Below are 27951 nucleotides of genomic sequence, written 5' to 3' on the forward strand. Positions count from 1 at the left end.
ATGAAACCTTTGGTACTATTTTTCCTTCTATTTTTTATGGTTTTTGCGAAAAACCCAGTGACACTAGATACTGTGTGTTCGTTTCCAGCAGATCTGACATCACAGAGAAACTCTCAAGGGTTTAAAGTAACGACAGCGAGACTTGGGGTTTTCATAGCTCAGAATACATACAAAGAACTTTTAAACTATCCAGGTTCGAATCTCAACACACAGCAGGCCTACGGAACTAGTCCTAATTTTAAGATTAGTGGTTTCTTTAATAATATTTACGGGCTGACGGTGTCACCACTTTTCCTTATCGTGGAACTGGCCGGTTATTTCGTGCCCACCGTATCAGGTAACTATACATTTGGCCTTACCGGGTCAGATGATGCCGCTATTATCTACATAGGTAATTCAGCCGCATTCAGTTGTGGCAATGTAGATAACTGGATACTTCCAAAGGAGTCTCAAATAACGGTGACAGACTCACTGTACCCTAACAGAACTCTGTACATGATCAAAGACGTCGCTTACCCAGTGAGAATATCTTTCTACAACTCCTTAGGTGACGGTGTGCTGAACGCGTGGTTCACTGACCCATCAGGTACTAAGCACAGCGACTGGGCTGGGTATATATGGCAATACCCTAGCTGTTCTACATGTACATACAAACCACCACCCACATCAGTAAATAATTACACTTCAAGCTGGGTGTTGAACACTACACTGGTATCTACTTCAATTAGTACATACACAGGTATAGATGGTGTTCCATCGCCGGTTTACTACTACGTGTACGCCGTGCCGACAGTTACAGCTTCATTGAGTATACCACCAATATCTACAACTACGCACACTTACGATGATCACTTGGTGGAAGAGGTGATATCTTACTACAGCACCACCACAAGTAATGGTAGTCCAGTGACAGGGACTAAAACCATTCCACAGAGGACCTATTTAATTATACCACCACCAAAAACTATTACTACAAGTAAAGATAAATGGGTAGAAGAGGATCTGGTATCCTATTTCACAACGCAAGATTCTCAAGGACACAACATAACAGGTGTCACCACTAGTACAATCACATACACCATCGATATACCGCCTGCCATTACGGTAAATGTATCAAGTCCATATGAAATCATCGAAGAACAAATATCTTACTACAGTACTACGGATAAGAATGGCTATCCAGATATCGGAACCTCAACATCCACTATTACTATTATACATTCTGGCGCTCCTAGTCCTTCTACACATATAGTTGACCTGGGGAATGACGTTACTGAATACTTGGTCATTAGTTACTTCACCACTCAAGATCCTAACGGTGTTTTCTACACAGCTAATAAGACAAGCACTTACAGTCCTCCCTCTGTGGTCACGATTGACACTGAGAGTGAGCACGAGCACTTCCACACTGTTGTGTCGTACTACGTTACGGTTAATGAAGCTGGGGAGATTGTGACGGAGAGCACGGTGATTGATGCCAGCACGTCGTATGACCCTGCGCCCTCGCCCACGACAGTGAAGATTGACCTTGGTAACGGTGTTACTGAATACGAAGTGATCAGTTACTGGACGTTGAGCGATGAGAACGGGCACATTTTCACTACGAGTGGGTCTAGTATCTACAGTCCTCCCTCTGTGGTCACGATTGACACTGAGAGTGAGCACGAGCACTTCCACACTGTTGTGTCGTACTACGTTACGGTTAATGAAGCTGGGGAGATTGTGACGGAGAGCACGGTGATTGATGCCAGCACGTCGTATGACCCTGCGCCCTCGCCCACGACAGTGAAGATTGACCTTGGTAACGGTGTTACTGAATACGAAGTGATCAGTTACTGGACGTTGAGCGATGAGAACGGGCACATTTTCACTACGAGTGGGTCTAGTATCTACAGTCCTCCCTCTGTGGTCACGATTGACACTGAGAGTGAGCACGAGCACTTCCACACTGTTGTGTCGTACTACGTTACGGTTAATGAAGCTGGGGAGATTGTGACGGAGAGCACGGTGATTGATGCCAGCACGTCGTATGACCCTGCGCCCTCGCCCACGACAGTGAAGATTGACCTTGGTAACGGTGTTACTGAATACGAAGTGATCAGTTACTGGACGTTGAGCGATGAGAACGGGCACATTTTCACTACGAGTGGGTCTAGTATCTACAGTCCTCCCTCTGTGGTCACGATTGACACTGAGAGTGAGCACGAGCACTTCCACACTGTTGTGTCGTACTACGTTACGGTTAATGAAGCTGGGGAGATTGTGACGGAGAGCACGGTGATTGATGCCAGCACGTCGTATGACCCTGCGCCCTCGCCCACGACAGTGAAGATTGACCTTGGTAACGGTGTTACTGAATACGAAGTGATCAGTTACTGGACGTTGAGCGATGAGAACGGGCACATTTTCACTACGAGTGGGTCTAGTATCTACAGTCCTCCCTCTGTGGTCACGATTGACACTGAGAGTGAGCACGAGCACTTCCACACTGTTGTGTCGTACTACGTTACGGTTAATGAAGCTGGGGAGATTGTGACGGAGAGCACGGTGATTGATGCCAGCACGTCGTATGACCCTGCGCCCTCGCCCACGACAGTGAAGATTGACCTTGGTAACGGTGTTACTGAATACGAAGTGATCAGTTACTGGACGTTGAGCGATGAGAACGGGCACATTTTCACTACGAGTGGGTCTAGTATCTACAGTCCTCCCTCTGTGGTCACGATTGACACTGAGAGTGAGCACGAGCACTTCCACACTGTTGTGTCGTACTACGTTACGGTTAATGAAGCTGGGGAGATTGTGACGGAGAGCACGGTGATTGATGCCAGCACGTCGTATGACCCTGCGCCCTCGCCCACGACAGTGAAGATTGACCTTGGTAACGGTGTTACTGAATACGAAGTGATCAGTTACTGGACGTTGAGCGATGAGAACGGGCACATTTTCACTACGAGTGGGTCTAGTATCTACAGTCCTCCCTCTGTGGTCACGATTGACACTGAGAGTGAGCACGAGCACTTCCACACTGTTGTGTCGTACTACGTTACGGTTAATGAAGCTGGGGAGATTGTGACGGAGAGCACGGTGATTGATGCCAGCACGTCGTATGACCCTGCGCCCTCGCCCACGACAGTGAAGATTGACCTTGGTAACGGTGTTACTGAATACGAAGTGATCAGTTACTGGACGTTGAGCGATGAGAACGGGCACATTTTCACTACGAGTGGGTCTAGTATCTACAGTCCTCCCTCTGTGGTCACGATTGACACTGAGAGTGAGCACGAGCACTTCCACACTGTTGTGTCGTACTACGTTACGGTTAATGAAGCTGGGGAGATTGTGACGGAGAGCACGGTGATTGATGCCAGCACGTCGTATGACCCTGCGCCCTCGCCCACGACAGTGAAGATTGACCTTGGTAACGGTGTTACTGAATACGAAGTGATCAGTTACTGGACGTTGAGCGATGAGAACGGGCACATTTTCACTACGAGTGGGTCTAGTATCTACAGTCCTCCCTCTGTGGTCACGATTGACACTGAGAGTGAGCACGAGCACTTCCACACTGTTGTGTCGTACTACGTTACGGTTAATGAAGCTGGGGAGATTGTGACGGAGAGCACGGTGATTGATGCCAGCACGTCGTATGACCCTGCGCCCTCGTCCACGACAGTGAAGATTGACCTTGGTAACAATATTACTGAGTACGAAGTAATTAGCTATTGGCTAACACCTGATGCAAATGGTCAGATTTATACTGCCAGCAACAGCAGCGTGTACAGTCCTCCAGCCGTGACCACCACGGACACGACCAACTCCGAGGAGGCCTATGTTGAGACGGATGTGATCTCGTTCTTCATCACCACAGATGAGCACGGAGAGATCATCACTGACAGCCATGTTGTGCAGTCTAGATTTATGTACGACACTGACGCACTACACTCCTCTTTGAATCCTCCACCTCCTAACACGACGGAGACGATTGACCTGGGCAACAATGTGACTGAGTATGTTGTGATCAGCTACTGGTTGACGACCGACTCGTATGGTGGGTTTGTGACCGCCAGCAACAGCAGCGTGTACAGTCCTCCAGCCGTGACCACCACGGACACGACCAACTCCGAGGAGGCCTATGTTGAGACGGATGTGATCTCGTTCTTCATCACCACAGATGAGCACGGAGAGATCATCACTGACAGCCATGTTGTGCAGTCTAGATTTATGTACGACACTGACGCACTACACTCCTCTTTGAATCCTCCACCTCCTAACACGACGGAGACGATTGACCTGGGCAACAATGTGACTGAGTATGTTGTGATCAGCTACTGGTTGACGACCGACTCGTATGGTGGGTTTGTGACCGCCAGCAACAGCAGCGTGTACAGTCCTCCAGCCGTGACCACCACGGACACGACCAACTCCGAGGAGGCCTATGTTGAGACGGATGTGATCTCGTTCTTCATCACCACAGATGAGCACGGAGAGATCATCACTGACAGCCATGTTGTGCAGTCTAGATTTATGTACGACACTGACGCACTACACTCCTCTTTGAATCCTCCACCTCCTAACACGACGGAGACGATTGACCTGGGCAACAATGTGACTGAGTATGTTGTGATCAGCTACTGGTTGACGACCGACTCGTATGGTGGGTTTGTGACCGCCAGCAACAGCAGCGTGTACAGTCCTCCAGCCGTGACCACCACGGACACGACCAACTCCGAGGAGGCCTATGTTGAGACGGATGTGATCTCGTTCTTCATCACCACAGATGAGCACGGAGAGATCATCACTGACAGCCATGTTGTGCAGTCTAGATTTATGTACGACACTGACGCACTACACTCCTCTTTGAATCCTCCACCTCCTAACACGACGGAGACGATTGACCTGGGCAACAATGTGACTGAGTATGTTGTGATCAGCTACTGGTTGACGACCGACTCGTATGGTGGGTTTGTGACCGCCAGCAACAGCAGCGTGTACAGTCCTCCAGCCGTGACCACCACGGACACGACCAACTCCGAGGAGGCCTATGTTGAGACGGATGTGATCTCGTTCTTCATCACCACAGATGAGCACGGAGAGATCATCACTGACAGCCATGTTGTGCAGTCTAGATTTATGTACGACACTGACGCACTACACTCCTCTTTGAATCCTCCACCTCCTAACACGACGGAGACGATTGACCTGGGCAACAATGTGACTGAGTATGTTGTGATCAGCTACTGGTTGACGACCGACTCGTATGGTGGGTTTGTGACCGCCAGCAACAGCAGCGTGTACAGTCCTCCAGCCGTGACCACCACGGACACGACCAACTCCGAGGAGGCCTATGTTGAGACGGATGTGATCTCGTTCTTCATCACCACAGATGAGCACGGAGAGATCATCACTGACAGCCATGTTGTGCAGTCTAGATTTATGTACGACACTGACGCACTACACTCCTCTTTGAATCCTCCACCTCCTAACACGACGGAGACGATTGACCTGGGCAACAATGTGACTGAGTATGTTGTGATCAGCTACTGGTTGACGACCGACTCGTATGGTGGGTTTGTGACCGCCAGCAACAGCAGCGTGTACAGTCCTCCAGCCGTGACCACCACGGACACGACCAACTCCGAGGAGGCCTATGTTGAGACGGATGTGATCTCGTTCTTCATCACCACAGATGAGCACGGAGAGATCATCACTGACAGCCATGTTGTGCAGTCTAGATTTATGTACGACACTGACGCACTACACTCCTCTTTGAATCCTCCACCTCCTAACACGACGGAGACGATTGACCTGGGCAACAATGTGACTGAGTATGTTGTGATCAGCTACTGGTTGACGACCGACTCGTATGGTGGGTTTGTGACCGCCAGCAACAGCAGCGTGTACAGTCCTCCAGCCGTGACCACCACGGACACGACCAACTCCGAGGAGGCCTATGTTGAGACGGATGTGATCTCGTTCTTCATCACCACAGATGAGCACGGAGAGATCATCACTGACAGCCATGTTGTGCAGTCTAGATTTATGTACGACACTGACGCACTACACTCCTCTTTGAATCCTCCACCTCCTAACACGACGGAGACGATTGACCTGGGCAACAATGTGACTGAGTATGTTGTGATCAGCTACTGGTTGACGACCGACTCGTATGGTGGGTTTGTGACCGCCAGCAACAGCAGCGTGTACAGTCCTCCAGCCGTGACCACCACGGACACGACCAACTCCGAGGAGGCCTATGTTGAGACGGATGTGATCTCGTTCTTCATCACCACAGATGAGCACGGAGAGATCATCACTGACAGCCATGTTGTGCAGTCTAGATTTATGTACGACACTGACGCACTACACTCCTCTTTGAATCCTCCACCTCCTAACACGACGGAGACGATTGACCTGGGCAACAATGTGACTGAGTATGTTGTGATCAGCTACTGGTTGACGACCGACTCGTATGGTGGGTTTGTGACCGCCAGCAACAGCAGCGTGTACAGTCCTCCAGCCGTGACCACCACGGACACGACCAACTCCGAGGAGGCCTATGTTGAGACGGATGTGATCTCGTTCTTCATCACCACAGATGAGCACGGAGAGATCATCACTGACAGCCATGTTGTGCAGTCTAGATTTATGTACGACACTGACGCACTACACTCCTCTTTGAATCCTCCACCTCCTAACACGACGGAGACGATTGACCTGGGCAACAATGTGACTGAGTATGTTGTGATCAGCTACTGGTTGACGACCGACTCGTATGGTGGGTTTGTGACCGCCAGCAACAGCAGCGTGTACAGTCCTCCAGCCGTGACCACCACGGACACGACCAACTCCGAGGAGGCCTATGTTGAGACGGATGTGATCTCGTTCTTCATCACCACAGATGAGCACGGAGAGATCATCACTGACAGCCATGTTGTGCAGTCTAGATTTATGTACGACACTGACGCACTACACTCCTCTTTGAATCCTCCACCTCCTAACACGACGGAGACGATTGACCTGGGCAACAATGTGACTGAGTATGTTGTGATCAGCTACTGGTTGACGACCGACTCGTATGGTGGGTTTGTGACCGCCAGCAACAGCAGCGTGTACAGTCCTCCAGCCGTGACCACCACGGACACGACCAACTCCGAGGAGGCCTATGTTGAGACGGATGTGATCTCGTTCTTCATCACCACAGATGAGCACGGAGAGATCATCACTGACAGCCATGTTGTGCAGTCTAGATTTATGTACGACACTGACGCACTACACTCCTCTTTGAATCCTCCACCTCCTAACACGACGGAGACGATTGACCTGGGCAACAATGTGACTGAGTATGTTGTGATCAGCTACTGGTTGACGACCGACTCGTATGGTGGGTTTGTGACCGCCAGCAACAGCAGCGTGTACAGTCCTCCAGCCGTGACCACCACGGACACGACCAACTCCGAGGAGGCCTATGTTGAGACGGATGTGATCTCGTTCTTCATCACCACAGATGAGCACGGAGAGATCATCACTGACAGCCATGTTGTGCAGTCTAGATTTATGTACGACACTGACGCACTACACTCCTCTTTGAATCCTCCACCTCCTAACACGACGGAGACGATTGACCTGGGCAACAATGTGACTGAGTATGTTGTGATCAGCTACTGGTTGACGACCGACTCGTATGGTGGGTTTGTGACCGCCAGCAACAGCAGCGTGTACAGTCCTCCAGCCGTGACCACCACGGACACGACCAACTCCGAGGAGGCCTATGTTGAGACGGATGTGATCTCGTTCTTCATCACCACAGATGAGCACGGAGAGATCATCACTGACAGCCATGTTGTGCAGTCTAGATTTATGTACGACACTGACGCACTACACTCCTCTTTGAATCCTCCACCTCCTAACACGACGGAGACGATTGACCTGGGCAACAATGTGACTGAGTATGTTGTGATCAGCTACTGGTTGACGACCGACTCGTATGGTGGGTTTGTGACCGCCAGCAACAGCAGCGTGTACAGTCCTCCAGCCGTGACCACCACGGACACGACCAACTCCGAGGAGGCCTATGTTGAGACGGATGTGATCTCGTTCTTCATCACCACAGATGAGCACGGAGAGATCATCACTGACAGCCATGTTGTGCAGTCTAGATTTATGTACGACACTGACGCACTACACTCCTCTTTGAATCCTCCACCTCCTAACACGACGGAGACGATTGACCTGGGCAACAATGTGACTGAGTATGTTGTGATCAGCTACTGGTTGACGACCGACTCGTATGGTGGGTTTGTGACCGCCAGCAACAGCAGCGTGTACAGTCCTCCAGCCGTGACCACCACGGACACGACCAACTCCGAGGAGGCCTATGTTGAGACGGATGTGATCTCGTTCTTCATCACCACAGATGAGCACGGAGAGATCATCACTGACAGCCATGTTGTGCAGTCTAGATTTATGTACGACACTGACGCACTACACTCCTCTTTGAATCCTCCACCTCCTAACACGACGGAGACGATTGACCTGGGCAACAATGTGACTGAGTATGTTGTGATCAGCTACTGGTTGACGACCGACTCGTATGGTGGGTTTGTGACCGCCAGCAACAGCAGCGTGTACAGTCCTCCAGCCGTGACCACCACGGACACGACCAACTCCGAGGAGGCCTATGTTGAGACGGATGTGATCTCGTTCTTCATCACCACAGATGAGCACGGAGAGATCATCACTGACAGCCATGTTGTGCAGTCTAGATTTATGTACGACACTGACGCACTACACTCCTCTTTGAATCCTCCACCTCCTAACACGACGGAGACGATTGACCTGGGCAACAATGTGACTGAGTATGTTGTGATCAGCTACTGGTTGACGACCGACTCGTATGGTGGGTTTGTGACCGCCAGCAACAGCAGCGTGTACAGTCCTCCAGCCGTGACCACCACGGACACGACCAACTCCGAGGAGGCCTATGTTGAGACGGATGTGATCTCGTTCTTCATCACCACAGATGAGCACGGAGAGATCATCACTGACAGCCATGTTGTGCAGTCTAGATTTATGTACGACACTGACGCACTACACTCCTCTTTGAATCCTCCACCTCCTAACACGACGGAGACGATTGACCTGGGCAACAATGTGACTGAGTATGTTGTGATCAGCTACTGGTTGACGACCGACTCGTATGGTGGGTTTGTGACCGCCAGCAACAGCAGCGTGTACAGTCCTCCAGCCGTGACCACCACGGACACGACCAACTCCGAGGAGGCCTATGTTGAGACGGATGTGATCTCGTTCTTCATCACCACAGATGAGCACGGAGAGATCATCACTGACAGCCATGTTGTGCAGTCTAGATTTATGTACGACACTGACGCACTACACTCCTCTTTGAATCCTCCACCTCCTAACACGACGGAGACGATTGACCTGGGCAACAATGTGACTGAGTATGTTGTGATCAGCTACTGGTTGACGACCGACTCGTATGGTGGGTTTGTGACCGCCAGCAACAGCAGCGTGTACAGTCCTCCAGCCGTGACCACCACGGACACGACCAACTCCGAGGAGGCCTATGTTGAGACGGATGTGATCTCGTTCTTCATCACCACAGATGAGCACGGAGAGATCATCACTGACAGCCATGTTGTGCAGTCTAGATTTATGTACGACACTGACGCACTACACTCCTCTTTGAATCCTCCACCTCCTAACACGACGGAGACGATTGACCTGGGCAACAATGTGACTGAGTATGTTGTGATCAGCTACTGGTTGACGACCGACTCGTATGGTGGGTTTGTGACCGCCAGCAACAGCAGCGTGTACAGTCCTCCAGCCGTGACCACCACGGACACGACCAACTCCGAGGAGGCCTATGTTGAGACGGATGTGATCTCGTTCTTCATCACCACAGATGAGCACGGAGAGATCATCACTGACAGCCATGTTGTGCAGTCTAGATTTATGTACGACACTGACGCACTACACTCCTCTTTGAATCCTCCACCTCCTAACACGACGGAGACGATTGACCTGGGCAACAATGTGACTGAGTATGTTGTGATCAGCTACTGGTTGACGACCGACTCGTATGGTGGGTTTGTGACCGCCAGCAACAGCAGCGTGTACAGTCCTCCAGCCGTGACCACCACGGACACGACCAACTCCGAGGAGGCCTATGTTGAGACGGATGTGATCTCGTTCTTCATCACCACAGATGAGCACGGAGAGATCATCACTGACAGCCATGTTGTGCAGTCTAGATTTATGTACGACACTGACGCACTACACTCCTCTTTGAATCCTCCACCTCCTAACACGACGGAGACGATTGACCTGGGCAACAATGTGACTGAGTATGTTGTGATCAGCTACTGGTTGACGACCGACTCGTATGGTGGGTTTGTGACCGCCAGCAACAGCAGCGTGTACAGTCCTCCAGCCGTGACCACCACGGACACGACCAACTCCGAGGAGGCCTATGTTGAGACGGATGTGATCTCGTTCTTCATCACCACAGATGAGCACGGAGAGATCATCACTGACAGCCATGTTGTGCAGTCTAGATTTATGTACGACACTGACGCACTACACTCCTCTTTGAATCCTCCACCTCCTAACACGACGGAGACGATTGACCTGGGCAACAATGTGACTGAGTATGTTGTGATCAGCTACTGGTTGACGACCGACTCGTATGGTGGGTTTGTGACCGCCAGCAACAGCAGCGTGTACAGTCCTCCAGCCGTGACCACCACGGACACGACCAACTCCGAGGAGGCCTATGTTGAGACGGATGTGATCTCGTTCTTCATCACCACAGATGAGCACGGAGAGATCATCACTGACAGCCATGTTGTGCAGTCTAGATTTATGTACGACACTGACGCACTACACTCCTCTTTGAATCCTCCACCTCCTAACACGACGGAGACGATTGACCTGGGCAACAATGTGACTGAGTATGTTGTGATCAGCTACTGGTTGACGACCGACTCGTATGGTGGGTTTGTGACCGCCAGCAACAGCAGCGTGTACAGTCCTCCAGCCGTGACCACCACGGACACGACCAACTCCGAGGAGGCCTATGTTGAGACGGATGTGATCTCGTTCTTCATCACCACAGATGAGCACGGAGAGATCATCACTGACAGCCATGTTGTGCAGTCTAGATTTATGTACGACACTGACGCACTACACTCCTCTTTGAATCCTCCACCTCCTAACACGACGGAGACGATTGACCTGGGCAACAATGTGACTGAGTATGTTGTGATCAGCTACTGGTTGACGACCGACTCGTATGGTGGGTTTGTGACCGCCAGCAACAGCAGCGTGTACAGTCCTCCAGCCGTGACCACCACGGACACGACCAACTCCGAGGAGGCCTATGTTGAGACGGATGTGATCTCGTTCTTCATCACCACAGATGAGCACGGAGAGATCATCACTGACAGCCATGTTGTGCAGTCTAGATTTATGTACGACACTGACGCACTACACTCCTCTTTGAATCCTCCACCTCCTAACACGACGGAGACGATTGACCTGGGCAACAATGTGACTGAGTATGTTGTGATCAGCTACTGGTTGACGACCGACTCGTATGGTGGGTTTGTGACCGCCAGCAACAGCAGCGTGTACAGTCCTCCAGCCGTGACCACCACGGACACGACCAACTCCGAGGAGGCCTATGTTGAGACGGATGTGATCTCGTTCTTCATCACCACAGATGAGCACGGAGAGATCATCACTGACAGCCATGTTGTGCAGTCTAGATTTATGTACGACACTGACGCACTACACTCCTCTTTGAATCCTCCACCTCCTAACACGACGGAGACGATTGACCTGGGCAACAATGTGACTGAGTATGTTGTGATCAGCTACTGGTTGACGACCGACTCGTATGGTGGGTTTGTGACCGCCAGCAACAGCAGCGTGTACAGTCCTCCAGCCGTGACCACCACGGACACGACCAACTCCGAGGAGGCCTATGTTGAGACGGATGTGATCTCGTTCTTCATCACCACAGATGAGCACGGAGAGATCATCACTGACAGCCATGTTGTGCAGTCTAGATTTATGTACGACACTGACGCACTACACTCCTCTTTGAATCCTCCACCTCCTAACACGACGGAGACGATTGACCTGGGCAACAATGTGACTGAGTATGTTGTGATCAGCTACTGGTTGACGACCGACTCGTATGGTGGGTTTGTGACCGCCAGCAACAGCAGCGTGTACAGTCCTCCAGCCGTGACCACCACGGACACGACCAACTCCGAGGAGGCCTATGTTGAGACGGATGTGATCTCGTTCTTCATCACCACAGATGAGCACGGAGAGATCATCACTGACAGCCATGTTGTGCAGTCTAGATTTATGTACGACACTGACGCACTACACTCCTCTTTGAATCCTCCACCTCCTAACACGACGGAGACGATTGACCTGGGCAACAATGTGACTGAGTATGTTGTGATCAGCTACTGGTTGACGACCGACTCGTATGGTGGGTTTGTGACCGCCAGCAACAGCAGCGTGTACAGTCCTCCAGCCGTGACCACCACGGACACGACCAACTCCGAGGAGGCCTATGTTGAGACGGATGTGATCTCGTTCTTCATCACCACAGATGAGCACGGAGAGATCATCACTGACAGCCATGTTGTGCAGTCTAGATTTATGTACGACACTGACGCACTACACTCCTCTTTGAATCCTCCACCTCCTAACACGACGGAGACGATTGACCTGGGCAACAATGTGACTGAGTATGTTGTGATCAGCTACTGGTTGACGACCGACTCGTATGGTGGGTTTGTGACCGCCAGCAACAGCAGCGTGTACAGTCCTCCAGCCGTGACCACCACGGACACGACCAACTCCGAGGAGGCCTATGTTGAGACGGATGTGATCTCGTTCTTCATCACCACAGATGAGCACGGAGAGATCATCACTGACAGCCATGTTGTGCAGTCTAGATTTATGTACGACACTGACGCACTACACTCCTCTTTGAATCCTCCACCTCCTAACACGACGGAGACGATTGACCTGGGCAACAATGTGACTGAGTATGTTGTGATCAGCTACTGGTTGACGACCGACTCGTATGGTGGGTTTGTGACCGCCAGCAACAGCAGCGTGTACAGTCCTCCAGCCGTGACCACCACGGACACGACCAACTCCGAGGAGGCCTATGTTGAGACGGATGTGATCTCGTTCTTCATCACCACAGATGAGCACGGAGAGATCATCACTGACAGCCATGTTGTGCAGTCTAGATTTATGTACGACACTGACGCACTACACTCCTCTTTGAATCCTCCACCTCCTAACACGACGGAGACGATTGACCTGGGCAACAATGTGACTGAGTATGTTGTGATCAGCTACTGGTTGACGACCGACTCGTATGGTGGGTTTGTGACCGCCAGCAACAGCAGCGTGTACAGTCCTCCAGCCGTGACCACCACGGACACGACCAACTCCGAGGAGGCCTATGTTGAGACGGATGTGATCTCGTTCTTCATCACCACAGATGAGCACGGAGAGATCATCACTGACAGCCATGTTGTGCAGTCTAGATTTATGTACGACACTGACGCACTACACTCCTCTTTGAATCCTCCACCTCCTAACACGACGGAGACGATTGACCTGGGCAACAATGTGACTGAGTATGTTGTGATCAGCTACTGGTTGACGACCGACTCGTATGGTGGGTTTGTGACCGCCAGCAACAGCAGCGTGTACAGTCCTCCAGCCGTGACCACCACGGACACGACCAACTCCGAGGAGGCCTATGTTGAGACGGATGTGATCTCGTTCTTCATCACCACAGATGAGCACGGAGAGATCATCACTGACAGCCATGTTGTGCAGTCTAGATTTATGTACGACACTGACGCACTACACTCCTCTTTGAATCCTCCACCTCCTAACACGACGGAGACGATTGACCTGGGCAACAATGTGACTGAGTATGTTGTGATCAGCTACTGGTTGACGACCGACTCGTATGGTGGGTTTGTGACCGCCAGCAACAGCAGCGTGTACAGTCCTCCAGCCGTGACCACCACGGACACGACCAACTCCGAGGAGGCCTATGTTGAGACGGATGTGATCTCGTTCTTCATCACCACAGATGAGCACGGAGAGATCATCACTGACAGCCATGTTGTGCAGTCTAGATTTATGTACGACACTGACGCACTACACTCCTCTTTGAATCCTCCACCTCCTAACACGACGGAGACGATTGACCTGGGCAACAATGTGACTGAGTATGTTGTGATCAGCTACTGGTTGACGACCGACTCGTATGGTGGGTTTGTGACCGCCAGCAACAGCAGCGTGTACAGTCCTCCAGCCGTGACCACCACGGACACGACCAACTCCGAGGAGGCCTATGTTGAGACGGATGTGATCTCGTTCTTCATCACCACAGATGAGCACGGAGAGATCATCACTGACAGCCATGTTGTGCAGTCTAGATTTATGTACGACACTGACGCACTACACTCCTCTTTGAATCCTCCACCTCCTAACACGACGGAGACGATTGACCTGGGCAACAATGTGACTGAGTATGTTGTGATCAGCTACTGGTTGACGACCGACTCGTATGGTGGGTTTGTGACCGCCAGCAACAGCAGCGTGTACAGTCCTCCAGCCGTGACCACCACGGACACGACCAACTCCGAGGAGGCCTATGTTGAGACGGATGTGATCTCGTTCTTCATCACCACAGATGAGCACGGAGAGATCATCACTGACAGCCATGTTGTGCAGTCTAGATTTATGTACGACACTGACGCACTACACTCCTCTTTGAATCCTCCACCTCCTAACACGACGGAGACGATTGACCTGGGCAACAATGTGACTGAGTATGTTGTGATCAGCTACTGGTTGACGACCGACTCGTATGGTGGGTTTGTGACCGCCAGCAACAGCAGCGTGTACAGTCCTCCAGCCGTGACCACCACGGACACGACCAACTCCGAGGAGGCCTATGTTGAGACGGATGTGATCTCGTTCTTCATCACCACAGATGAGCACGGAGAGATCATCACTGACAGCCATGTTGTGCAGTCTAGATTTATGTACGACACTGACGCACTACACTCCTCTTTGAATCCTCCACCTCCTAACACGACGGAGACGATTGACCTGGGCAACAATGTGACTGAGTATGTTGTGATCAGCTACTGGTTGACGACCGACTCGTATGGTGGGTTTGTGACCGCCAGCAACAGCAGCGTGTACAGTCCTCCAGCCGTGACCACCACGGACACGACCAACTCCGAGGAGGCCTATGTTGAGACGGATGTGATCTCGTTCTTCATCACCACAGATGAGCACGGAGAGATCATCACTGACAGCCATGTTGTGCAGTCTAGATTTATGTACGACACTGACGCACTACACTCCTCTTTGAATCCTCCACCTCCTAACACGACGGAGACGATTGACCTGGGCAACAATGTGACTGAGTATGTTGTGATCAGCTACTGGTTGACGACCGACTCGTATGGTGGGTTTGTGACCGCCAGCAACAGCAGCGTGTACAGTCCTCCAGCCGTGACCACCACGGACACGACCAACTCCGAGGAGGCCTATGTTGAGACGGATGTGATCTCGTTCTTCATCACCACAGATGAGCACGGAGAGATCATCACTGACAGCCATGTTGTGCAGTCTAGATTTATGTACGACACTGACGCACTACACTCCTCTTTGAATCCTCCACCTCCTAACACGACGGAGACGATTGACCTGGGCAACAATGTGACTGAGTATGTTGTGATCAGCTACTGGTTGACGACCGACTCGTATGGTGGGTTTGTGACCGCCAGCAACAGCAGCGTGTACAGTCCTCCAGCCGTGACCACCACGGACACGACCAACTCCGAGGAGGCCTATGTTGAGACGGATGTGATCTCGTTCTTCATCACCACAGATGAGCACGGAGAGATCATCACTGACAGCCATGTTGTGCAGTCTAGATACATGATTGATGAACAAGTACAACATACATCTCTAGGTCCAGCACCTCCTAATACGACGGAGACGATTGACCTGGGCAACAATGTGACTGAGTATGTTGTGATCAGCTACTGGTTGACGACCGACTCGTATGGTGGGTTTGTGACCGCCAGCAACAGCAGCGTGTACAGTCCTCCAGCCGTGACCACCACGGACACGACCAACTCCGAGGAGGCCTATGTTGAGACGGATGTGATCTCGTTCTTCATCACCACAGATGAGCACGGAGAGATCATCACTGACAGCCATGTTGTGCAGTCTAGATTTATGTACGACACTGACGCACTACACTCCTCTTTGAATCCTCCACCTCCTAACACGACGGAGACGATTGACCTGGGCAACAATGTGACTGAGTATGTTGTGATCAGCTACTGGTTGACGACCGACTCGTATGGTGGGTTTGTGACCGCCAGCAACAGCAGCGTGTACAGTCCTCCAGCCGTGACCACCACGGACACGACCAACTCCGAGGAGGCCTATGTTGAGACGGATGTGATCTCGTTCTTCATCACCACAGATGAGCACGGAGAGATCATCACTGACAGCCATGTTGTGCAGTCTAGATTTATGTACGACACTGACGCACTACACTCCTCTTTGAATCCTCCACCTCCTAACACGACGGAGACGATTGACCTGGGCAACAATGTGACTGAGTATGTTGTGATCAGCTACTGGTTGACGACCGACTCGTATGGTGGGTTTGTGACCGCCAGCAACAGCAGCGTGTACAGTCCTCCAGCCGTGACCACCACGGACACGACCAACTCCGAGGAGGCCTATGTTGAGACGGATGTGATCTCGTTCTTCATCACCACAGATGAGCACGGAGAGATCATCACTGACAGCCATGTTGTGCAGTCTAGATACATGATTGATGAACAAGTACAACATACATCTCTAGGTCCAGCACCTCCTAATACGACGGAGACGATTGACCTGGGCAACAATGTGACTGAGTATGTTGTGATCAGCTACTGGTTGACGACCGACTCGTATGGTGGGTTTGTGACCGCCAGCAACAGCAGCGTGTACAGTCCTCCAGCCGTGACCACCACGGACACGACCAACTCCGAGGAGGCCTATGTTGAGACGGATGTGATCTCGTTCTTCATCACCACAGATGAGCACGGAGAGATCATCACTGACAGCCATGTTGTGCAGTCTAGATACATGATTGATGAACAAGTACAACATACATCTCTAGGTCCAGCACCTCCTAATACGACGGAGACGATTGACCTGGGCAACAATGTGACTGAGTATGTTGTGATCAGCTACTGGTTGACGACCGACTCGTATGGTGGGTTTGTGACCGCCAGCAACAGCAGCGTGTACAGTCCTCCAGCCGTGACCACCACGGACACGACCAACTCCGAGGAGGCCTATGTTGAGACGGATGTGATCTCGTTCTTCATCACCACAGATGAGCACGGAGAGATCATCACTGACAGCCATGTTGTGCAGTCTAGATTTATGTACGACACTGACGCACTACACTCCTCTTTGAATCCTCCACCTCCTAACACGACGGAGACGATTGACCTGGGCAACAATGTGACTGAGTATGTTGTGATCAGCTACTGGTTGACGACCGACTCGTATGGTGGGTTTGTGACCGCCAGCAACAGCAGCGTGTACAGTCCTCCAGCCGTGACCACCACGGACACGACCAACTCCGAGGAGGCCTATGTTGAGACGGATGTGATCTCGTTCTTCATCACCACAGATGAGCACGGAGAGATCATCACTGACAGCCATGTTGTGCAGTCTAGATTTATGTACGACACTGACGCACTACACTCCTCTTTGAATCCTCCACCTCCTAACACGACGGAGACGATTGACCTGGGCAACAATGTGACTGAGTATGTTGTGATCAGCTACTGGTTGACGACCGACTCGTATGGTGGGTTTGTGACCGCCAGCAACAGCAGCGTGTACAGTCCTCCAGCCGTGACCACCACGGACACGACCAACTCCGAGGAGGCCTATGTTGAGACGGATGTGATCTCGTTCTTCATCACCACAGATGAGCACGGAGAGATCATCACTGACAGCCATGTTGTGCAGTCTAGATTTATGTACGACACTGACGCACTACACTCCTCTTTGAATCCTCCACCTCCTAACACGACGGAGACGATTGACCTGGGCAACAATGTGACTGAGTATGTTGTGATCAGCTACTGGTTGACGACCGACTCGTATGGTGGGTTTGTGACCGCCAGCAACAGCAGCGTGTACAGTCCTCCAGCCGTGACCACCACGGACACGACCAACTCCGAGGAGGCCTATGTTGAGACGGATGTGATCTCGTTCTTCATCACCACAGATGAGCACGGAGAGATCATCACTGACAGCCATGTTGTGCAGTCTAGATACATGATTGATGAACAAGTACAACATACATCTCTAGGTCCAGCACCTCCTAATACGACGGAGACGATTGACCTGGGCAACAATGTGACTGAGTATGTTGTGATCAGCTACTGGTTGACGACCGACTCGTATGGTGGGTTTGTGACCGCCAGCAACAGCAGCGTGTACAGTCCTCCAGCCGTGACCACCACGGACACGACCAACTCCGAGGAGGCCTATGTTGAGACGGATGTGATCTCGTTCTTCATCACCACAGATGAGCACGGAGAGATCATCACTGACAGCCATGTTGTGCAGTCTAGATTTATGTACGACACTGACGCACTACACTCCTCTTTGAATCCTCCACCTCCTAACACGACGGAGACGATTGACCTGGGCAACAATGTGACTGAGTATGTTGTGATCAGCTACTGGTTGACGACCGACTCGTATGGTGGGTTTGTGACCGCCAGCAACAGCAGCGTGTACAGTCCTCCAGCCGTGACCACCACGGACACGACCAACTCCGAGGAGGCCTATGTTGAGACGGATGTGATCTCGTTCTTCATCACCACAGATGAGCACGGAGAGATCATCACTGACAGCCATGTTGTGCAGTCTAGATTTATGTACGACACTGACGCACTACACTCCTCTTTGAATCCTCCACCTCCTAACACGACGGAGACGATTGACCTGGGCAACAATGTGACTGAGTATGTTGTGATCAGCTACTGGTTGACGACCGACTCGTATGGTGGGTTTGTGACCGCCAGCAACAGCAGCGTGTACAGTCCTCCAGCCGTGACCACCACGGACACGACCAACTCCGAGGAGGCCTATGTTGAGACGGATGTGATCTCGTTCTTCATCACCACAGATGAGCACGGAGAGATCATCACTGACAGCCATGTTGTGCAGTCTAGATACATGATTGATGAACAAGTACAACATACATCTCTAGGTCCAGCACCTCCTAATACGACGGAGACGATTGACCTGGGCAACAATGTGACTGAGTATGTTGTGATCAGCTACTGGTTGACGACCGACTCGTATGGTGGGTTTGTGACCGCCAGCAACAGCAGCGTGTACAGTCCTCCAGCCGTGACCACCACGGACACGACCAACTCCGAGGAGGCCTATGTTGAGACGGATGTGATCTCGTTCTTCATCACCACAGATGAGCACGGAGAGATCATCACTGACAGCCATGTTGTGCAGTCTAGATACATGATTGATGAACAAGTACAACATACATCTCTAGGTCCAGCACCTCCTAATACGACGGAGACGATTGACCTGGGCAACAATGTGACTGAGTATGTTGTGATCAGCTACTGGTTGACGACCGACTCGTATGGTGGGTTTGTGACCGCCAGCAACAGCAGCGTGTACAGTCCTCCAGCCGTGACCACCACGGACACGACCAACTCCGAGGAGGCCTATGTTGAGACGGATGTGATCTCGTTCTTCATCACCACAGATGAGCACGGAGAGATCATCACTGACAGCCATGTTGTGCAGTCTAGATACATGATTGATGCTCAAGTTCAATATACCTCTTTGAATTCTCTACCTCCTAACACGACGGAGACGATTGACCTGGGCAACAATGTGACTGAGTATGTTGTGATCAGCTACTGGTTGACGACCGACTCGTATGGTGGGTTTGTGACCGCCAGCAACAGCAGCGTGTACAGTCCTCCAGCCGTGACCACCACGGACACGACCAACTCCGAGGAGGCCTATGTTGAGACGGATGTAATCTCGTTCTTCATCACCACAGATGAGCACGGAGAGATCATCACTGACAGCCATGTTGTGCAGTCTAGATACATGATTGATGCTCAAGTTCAATATACCTCTTTGAATTCTCTACCTCCTAACACGACGGAGACGATTGACCTGGGCAACAATGTGACTGAGTATGTTGTGATCAGCTACTGGTTGACGACCGACTCGTATGGTGGGTTTGTGACCGCCAGCAACAGCAGCGTGTACAGTCCTCCAGCCGTGACCACCACGGACACGACCAACTCCGAGGAGGCCTATGTTGAGACGGATGTGATCTCGTTCTTCATCACCACAGATGAGCACGGAGAGATCATCACTGACAGCCATGTTGTGCAGTCTAGATTTATGTACGACACTGACGCACTACACTCCTCTTTGAATCCTCCACCTCCTAACACGACGGAGACGATTGACCTGGGCAACAATGTGACTGAGTATGTTGTGATCAGCTACTGGTTGACGACCGACTCGTATGGTGGGTTTGTGACCGCCAGCAACAGCAGCGTGTACAGTCCTCCAGCCGTGACCACCACGGACACGACCAACTCCGAGGAGGCCTATGTTGAGACGGATGTGATCTCGTTCTTCATCACCACAGATGAGCACGGAGAGATCATCACTGACAGCCATGTTGTGCAGTCTAGATTTATGTACGACACTGACGCACTACACTCCTCTTTGAATCCTCCACCTCCTAACACGACGGAGACGATTGACCTGGGCAACAATGTGACTGAGTATGTTGTGATCAGCTACTGGTTGACGACCGACTCGTATGGTGGGTTTGTGACCGCCAGCAACAGCAGCGTGTACAGTCCTCCAGCCGTGACCACCACGGACACGACCAACTCCGAGGAGGCCTATGTTGAGACGGATGTGATCTCGTTCTTCATCACCACAGATGAGCACGGAGAGATCATCACTGACAGCCATGTTGTGCAGTCTAGATACATGATTGATGAACAAGTACAACATACATCTCTAGGTCCAGCACCTCCTAATACGACGGAGACGATTGACCTGGGCAACAATGTGACTGAGTATGTTGTGATCAGCTACTGGTTGACGACCGACTCGTATGGTGGGTTTGTGACCGCCAGCAACAGCAGCGTGTACAGTCCTCCAGCCGTGACCACCACGGACACGACCAACTCCGAGGAGGCCTATGTTGAGACGGATGTGATCTCGTTCTTCATCACCACAGATGAGCACGGAGAGATCATCACTGACAGCCATGTTGTGCAGTCTAGATTTATGTACGACACTGACGCACTACACTCCTCTTTGAATCCTCCACCTCCTAACACGACGGAGACGATTGACCTGGGCAACAATGTGACTGAGTATGTTGTGATCAGCTACTGGTTGACGACCGACTCGTATGGTGGGTTTGTGACCGCCAGCAACAGCAGCGTGTACAGTCCTCCAGCCGTGACCACCACGGACACGACCAACTCCGAGGAGGCCTATGTTGAGACGGATGTGATCTCGTTCTTCATCACCACAGATGAGCACGGAGAGATCATCACTGACAGCCATGTTGTGCAGTCTAGATTTATGTACGACACTGACGCACTACACTCCTCTTTGAATCCTCCACCTCCTAACACGACGGAGACGATTGACCTGGGCAACAATGTGACTGAGTATGTTGTGATCAGCTACTGGTTGACGACCGACTCGTATGGTGGGTTTGTGACCGCCAGCAACAGCAGCGTGTACAGTCCTCCAGCCGTGACCACCACGGACACGACCAACTCCGAGGAGGCCTATGTTGAGACGGATGTGATCTCGTTCTTCATCACCACAGATGAGCACGGAGAGATCATCACTGACAGCCATGTTGTGCAGTCTAGATACATGATTGATGAACAAGTACAACATACATCTCTAGGTCCAGCACCTCCTAATACGACGGAGACGATTGACCTGGGCAACAATGTGACTGAGTATGTTGTGATCAGCTACTGGTTGACGACCGACTCGTATGGTGGGTTTGTGACCGCCAGCAACAGCAGCGTGTACAGTCCTCCAGCCGTGACCACCACGGACACGACCAACTCCGAGGAGGCCTATGTTGAGACGGATGTGATCTCGTTCTTCATCACCACAGATGAGCACGGAGAGATCATCACTGACAGCCATGTTGTGCAGTCTAGATACATGATTGATGAACAAGTACAACATACATCTCTAGGTCCAGCACCTCCTAATACGACGGAGACGATTGACCTGGGCAACAATGTGACTGAGTATGTTGTGATCAGCTACTGGTTGACGACCGACTCGTATGGTGGGTTTGTGACCGCCAGCAACAGCAGCGTGTACAGTCCTCCAGCCGTGACCACCACGGACACGACCAACTCCGAGGAGGCCTATGTTGAGACGGATGTGATCTCGTTCTTCATCACCACAGATGAGCACGGAGAGATCATCACTGACAGCCATGTTGTGCAGTCTAGATACATGATTGATGCTCAAGTTCAATATACCTCTTTGAATTCTCTACCTCCTAACACGACGGAGACGATTGACCTGGGCAACAATGTGACTGAGTATGTTGTGATCAGCTACTGGTTGACGACCGACTCGTATGGTGGGTTTGTGACCGCCAGCAACAGCAGCGTGTACAGTCCTCCAGCCGTGACCACCACGGACACGACCAACTCCGAGGAGGCCTATGTTGAGACGGATGTGATCTCGTTCTTCATCACCACAGATGAGCACGGAGAGATCATCACTGACAGCCATGTTGTGCAGTCTAGATTTATGTACGACACTGACGCACTACACTCCTCTTTGAATCCTCCACCTCCTAACACGACGGAGACGATTGACCTGGGCAACAATGTGACTGAGTATGTTGTGATCAGCTACTGGTTGACGACCGACTCGTATGGTGGGTTTGTGACCGCCAGCAACAGCAGCGTGTACAGTCCTCCAGCCGTGACCACCACGGACACGACCAACTCCGAGGAGGCCTATGTTGAGACGGATGTGATCTCGTTCTTCATCACCACAGATGAGCACGGAGAGATCATCACTGACAGCCATGTTGTGCAGTCTAGATACATGATTGATGAACAAGTACAACATACATCTCTAGGTCCAGCACCTCCTAATACGACGGAGACGATTGACCTGGGCAACAATGTGACTGAGTATGTTGTGATCAGCTACTGGTTGACGACCGACTCGTATGGTGGGTTTGTGACCGCCAGCAACAGCAGCGTGTACAGTCCTCCAGCCGTGACCACCACGGACACGACCAACTCCGAGGAGGCCTATGTTGAGACGGATGTGATCTCGTTCTTCATCACCACAGATGAGCACGGAGAGATCATCACTGACAGCCATGTTGTGCAGTCTAGATACATGATTGATGAACAAGTACAACATACATCTCTAGGTCCAGCACCTCCTAATACGACGGAGACGATTGACCTGGGCAACAATGTGACTGAGTATGTTGTGATCAGCTACTGGTTGACGACCGACTCGTATGGTGGGTTTGTGACCGCCAGCAACAGCAGCGTGTACAGTCCTCCAGCCGTGACCACCACGGACACGACCAACTCCGAGGAGGCCTATGTTGAGACGGATGTGATCTCGTTCTTCATCACCACAGATGAGCACGGAGAGATCATCACTGACAGCCATGTTGTGCAGTCTAGATTTATGTACGACACTGACGCACTACACTCCTCTTTGAATCCTCCACCTCCTAACACGACGGAGACGATTGACCTGGGCAACAATGTGACTGAGTATGTTGTGATCAGCTACTGGTTGACGACCGACTCGTATGGTGGGTTTGTGACCGCCAGCAACAGCAGCGTGTACAGTCCTCCAGCCGTGACCACCACGGACACGACCAACTCCGAGGAGGCCTATGTTGAGACGGATGTGATCTCGTTCTTCATCACCACAGATGAGCACGGAGAGATCATCACTGACAGCCATGTTGTGCAGTCTAGATTTATGTACGACACTGACGCACTACACTCCTCTTTGAATCCTCCACCTCCTAACACGACGGAGACGATTGACCTGGGCAACAATGTGACTGAGTATGTTGTGATCAGCTACTGGTTGACGACCGACTCGTATGGTGGGTTTGTGACCGCCAGCAACAGCAGCGTGTACAGTCCTCCAGCCGTGACCACCACGGACACGACCAACTCCGAGGAGGCCTATGTTGAGACGGATGTGATCTCGTTCTTCATCACCACAGATGAGCACGGAGAGATCATCACTGACAGCCATGTTGTGCAGTCTAGATTTATGTACGACACTGACGCACTACACTCCTCTTTGAATCCTCCACCTCCTAACACGACGGAGACGATTGACCTGGGCAACAATGTGACTGAGTATGTTGTGATCAGCTACTGGTTGACGACCGACTCGTATGGTGGGTTTGTGACCGCCAGCAACAGCAGCGTGTACAGTCCTCCAGCCGTGACCACCACGGACACGACCAACTCCGAGGAGGCCTATGTTGAGACGGATGTGATCTCGTTCTTCATCACCACAGATGAGCACGGAGAGATCATCACTGACAGCCATGTTGTGCAGTCTAGATTTATGTACGACACTGACGCACTACACTCCTCTTTGAATCCTCCACCTCCTAACACGACGGAGACGATTGACCTGGGCAACAATGTGACTGAGTATGTTGTGATCAGCTACTGGTTGACGACCGACTCGTATGGTGGGTTTGTGACCGCCAGCAACAGCAGCGTGTACAGTCCTCCAGCCGTGACCACCACGGACACGACCAACTCCGAGGAGGCCTATGTTGAGACGGATGTGATCTCGTTCTTCATCACCACAGATGAGCACGGAGAGATCATCACTGACAGCCATGTTGTGCAGTCTAGATTTATGTACGACACTGACGCACTACACTCCTCTTTGAATCCTCCACCTCCTAACACGACGGAGACGATTGACCTGGGCAACAATGTGACTGAGTATGTTGTGATCAGCTACTGGTTGACGACCGACTCGTATGGTGGGTTTGTGACCGCCAGCAACAGCAGCGTGTACAGTCCTCCAGCCGTGACCACCACGGACACGACCAACTCCGAGGAGGCCTATGTTGAGACGGATGTGATCTCGTTCTTCATCACCACAGATGAGCACGGAGAGATCATCACTGACAGCCATGTTGTGCAGTCTAGATACATGATTGATGAACAAGTACAACATACATCTCTAGGTCCAGCACCTCCTAATACGACGGAGACGATTGACCTGGGCAACAATGTGACTGAGTATGTTGTGATCAGCTACTGGTTGACGACCGACTCGTATGGTGGGTTTGTGACCGCCAGCAACAGCAGCGTGTACAGTCCTCCAGCCGTGACCACCACGGACACGACCAACTCCGAGGAGGCCTATGTTGAGACGGATGTGATCTCGTTCTTCATCACCACAGATGAGCACGGAGAGATCATCACTGACAGCCATGTTGTGCAGTCTAGATTTATGTACGACACTGACGCACTACACTCCTCTTTGAATCCTCCACCTCCTAACACGACGGAGACGATTGACCTGGGCAACAATGTGACTGAGTATGTTGTGATCAGCTACTGGTTGACGACCGACTCGTATGGTGGGTTTGTGACCGCCAGCAACAGCAGCGTGTACAGTCCTCCAGCCGTGACCACCACGGACACGACCAACTCCGAGGAGGCCTATGTTGAGACGGATGTGATCTCGTTCTTCATCACCACAGATGAGCACGGAGAGATCATCACTGACAGCCATGTTGTGCAGTCTAGATTTATGTACGACACTGACGCACTACACTCCTCTTTGAATTCTCTACCTCCTAACACGACGGAGACGATTGACCTGGGCAACAATGTGACTGAGTATGTTGTGATCAGCTACTGGTTGACGACCGACTCGTATGGTGGGTTTGTGACCGCCAGCAACAGCAGCGTGTACAGTCCTCCAGCCGTGACCACCACGGACACGACCAACTCCGAGGAGGCCTATGTTGAGACGGATGTGATCTCGTTCTTCATCACCACAGATGAGCACGGAGAGATCATCACAGATAGTTACATTTTTTCTTACATTTACCCATTTGATTTTGACCCAATATTGGATTACACTACTACTGTTACGCATTCGGACGGCAGTGTCGAGACAGACGTTGTTCACCAAGTGACCACCAGCGATGGCGAAGGCAACCCTACCACGATTGCAGTTACTTCAAAGATAGGTGCCTACACTACTACTGTTACGCATTCGGACGGCAGTGTCGAGACAGACGTTGTTCACCAAGTGACCACCAGCGATGGCGAAGGCAACCCTACCACGATTGCAGTTACTTCAAAGATAGGTGCCTACACTACTACTGTTACGCATTCGGACGGCAGTGTCGAGACAGACGTTGTTCACCAAGTGACCACCAGCGATGGCGAAGGCAACCCTACCACGATTGCAGTTACTTCAAAGATAGGTGCCTACACTACTACTGTTACGCATTCGGACGGCAGTGTCGAGACAGACGTTGTTCACCAAGTGACCACTAGCGATGGCGAAGGCAACCCTACCACGATTGCAGTTACTTCAAAGATAGGTGCCTACACTACTACTGTTACGCATTCGGACGGCAGTGTCGAGACAGACGTTGTTCACCAAGTGACCACCAGCGATGGCGAAGGCAACCCTACCACGATTGCAGTTACTTCAAAGATAGGTGCCTACACTACTACTGTTACGCATTCGGACGGCAGTGTCGAGACAGACGTTGTTCACCAAGTGACCACTAGCGATGGCGAAGGCAACCCTACCACGATTGCAGTTACTTCAAAGATAGGTGCCTACACTACTACTGTTACGCATTCGGACGGCAGTGTCGAGACAGACGTTGTTCACCAAGTGACCACCAGCGATGGCGAAGGCAACCCTACCACGATTGCAGTTACTTCAAAGATAGGTGCCTACACTACTACTGTTACGCATTCGGACGGCAGTGTCGAGACAGACGTTGTTCACCAAGTGACCACCAGCGATGGCGAAGGCAACCCTACCACGATTGCAGTTACTTCAATAATTCAGCCAACTGATGACCAACCTAGTGGTCTACCAGATTCAAAAGTCTTGGTCACTAGTTCTATGGATCGTATTGATACAGGCACTGTTGTTTATGTTACTACCACAGAGAATGAAGTAGAGAGTGGTACCATAGAACCTACCTCTAATATTGAATCTTCTCATAAAACCATGTACTCAACCAGCGAACTTGTTAGTTCAACTCCAGAATCCATATCAAACAGCATAAGACCTAGTAATGATGACAGCAACGAATTCATTACAAATTCCGAATCAACTACGAATCTGTTTAACCCATCTTATAATAGTGAATTGTATGGAGAATCAGAAGAACCGATTGTAAGCACACCAACTGAATTTTCTCGACTTTCTAACGATACCCCTGTTAAAACGTCAGCTGGGGGGCAAGTAACATCTAGTAAATCACCACAAAGTAACACTAGAAATACAAAGACATTATCTGGTACCGCATCTGAAGAACTATTGAACTCTAGCAGTTCAAGTTCTCCTTCATCGAGTCCAACAGCTTCAGAAGCGCGTAGTTCTATTTCACAAGATTTCAAAGCTTCTGGTTCTAAGCTAGGATGTAATTGGCTCTTAATTTTTATGCTAGGATTATTCTTAGTATAG

At 51.2% G+C, this 27951-nt stretch overlaps 1 protein-coding gene across 1 annotated transcript; it reads left to right on the plus strand.

The window, feature by feature from the left end:
* Window positions 1–27951, plus strand: RNJ42_01209 (uncharacterized protein; the record flags this gene model as incomplete). The annotated part of the gene is made up of 1 exon (XM_071051375.1): window positions 1–27951. One exon carries the CDS (start codon window positions 1–3, stop codon window positions 27949–27951), a length of 27951 nt encoding a protein of 9316 aa, XP_070907722.1.

This window comes from Nakaseomyces bracarensis (genome assembly GCF_045282275.1).
Source record: "Nakaseomyces bracarensis strain CBM3 chromosome Unknown Scaff6_0, whole genome shotgun sequence".
NCBI classification, from domain to species: Eukaryota; Fungi; Ascomycota; class Saccharomycetes; order Saccharomycetales; family Saccharomycetaceae; genus Nakaseomyces; species Nakaseomyces bracarensis.